We start from the raw sequence: 1223 nt of genomic DNA on the forward strand, positions 1-1223 counted from the left end.
GCCGCGCTGGAGGAAAAGCACGGAAAGCCCCAGACCTTGCAGGGCCGTTTTGCCGAAATGCAGTCGGAGAAGCTGCAGGAGGATGTGCGCCAGGCGAAGGCGCTCGTGGAGAAGAAGAAGACGAGGGCGAATCGCTTCGCTGCGGACGACAGCGAGGGTGGTGAGTCGGAGTAAGTTGATCTTTTTCTTAGCCCTCTGCGGGAGGCCAGAAAATTTGTTGCCAGCTACATCGCGTGGAGTTGTGGGCGCCATATCTATTATCGTCCTTTCGTGTGTCTTTTTTTTCCCCCGTTCCTCTTCTTGCTGCGCAGTCAATCAATACACACATACACACTCTCACACGTCAAGCCTTCGAAAGGAACAAATAATTCGTTTTCGCCGAAGTGAAAGGGGGCGTGTGTCACTTGCACCCTCCTGGGCGTGAAACTCCCACCCACCCCCCTATTGCACAGAGGCGGGCTGTTGGTGAAGGAGGGGCCAAGAAGCGCAACGGCAGTAAGCTTTCCCCCAATCGTACCGCGTTACATTTTGTGTGTGTTTTCTCTCGATACATATTTCTCTGCTTTCGTGAGCGCAGCTCTCTGCGTGCAGCTTTGTAATTGTTTGTGACCAACTGGCCACGCATACAACCAGACGTAGAGATCATTACTCATCACGTTGAGAAACGTGCTATAAGCCGGCGCACACGCACAGTGAGGCGGTGAAGAGGGCACGGTACTCGCCGCAATGGAAACCGACTTGAAGGAATTCCTGAACTTCCTCTTCTCCGTCATCTTCCTCTTCGTGTGCAGCCTCTTCATCCTCTTGTACACGCACAGGGTATTGGGGTTCGCCGTGCGGTTGTTTCTGCGGTACTGCATTCTACCCTCGACAACGCGGGTGCAAATTGGCGGCATTTTCATTGCCCCCCTCAGCTGTCGCCTCTTCATCCGGGACTTCTTCTACCAGGATGAGAACCTGTCGCTGCGCATCATGGAAGGCTACGTCTCCTTCTGCTTCTGGGACTCGTGGTGGAAGGACCCGGCGTGGACGACAGTGAGGGAGTTCATGTTCACCGACGACCTGAAGGGCGCGCGCTGCCGCGTGAAGCTGAAGCAGCAGTGGGTGCCCGGCGTGATCGTGGAGGTGCTGCGGGAGGAGCGGGCGGTGCGGGTGCGACTTGAGCGCGGTGGCGGCGAGGCGGCGGCGCGGGGCGGCTCCCCCCTCGTCAGCCTGGACGCCAA

At 57.3% G+C, this 1223-nt stretch overlaps 1 protein-coding gene across 1 annotated transcript in view; it reads left to right on the forward strand.

The window, feature by feature from the left end:
• Positions 1–726: 726 nt before the first annotated feature.
• Tco025E_07204 (uncharacterized protein) overlaps positions 727–1223 on the forward strand; it is a gene marked incomplete at both ends in the record, with an annotated part of 717 nt that continues 220 nt past the window's right edge. Inside the window, one exon of the mRNA XM_029374071.1 lies at positions 727–1223. This exon is cut by the window's right edge and continues 220 nt beyond it. Coding sequence (XP_029225820.1) covers positions 727–1223 — 497 coding nt within the window.

This window comes from Trypanosoma conorhini (genome assembly GCF_003719485.1).
Source record: "Trypanosoma conorhini strain 025E chromosome Unknown Tco_14.4_contig_00539, whole genome shotgun sequence".
Classification (NCBI taxonomy): domain Eukaryota; phylum Euglenozoa; class Kinetoplastea; order Trypanosomatida; family Trypanosomatidae; genus Trypanosoma; species Trypanosoma conorhini.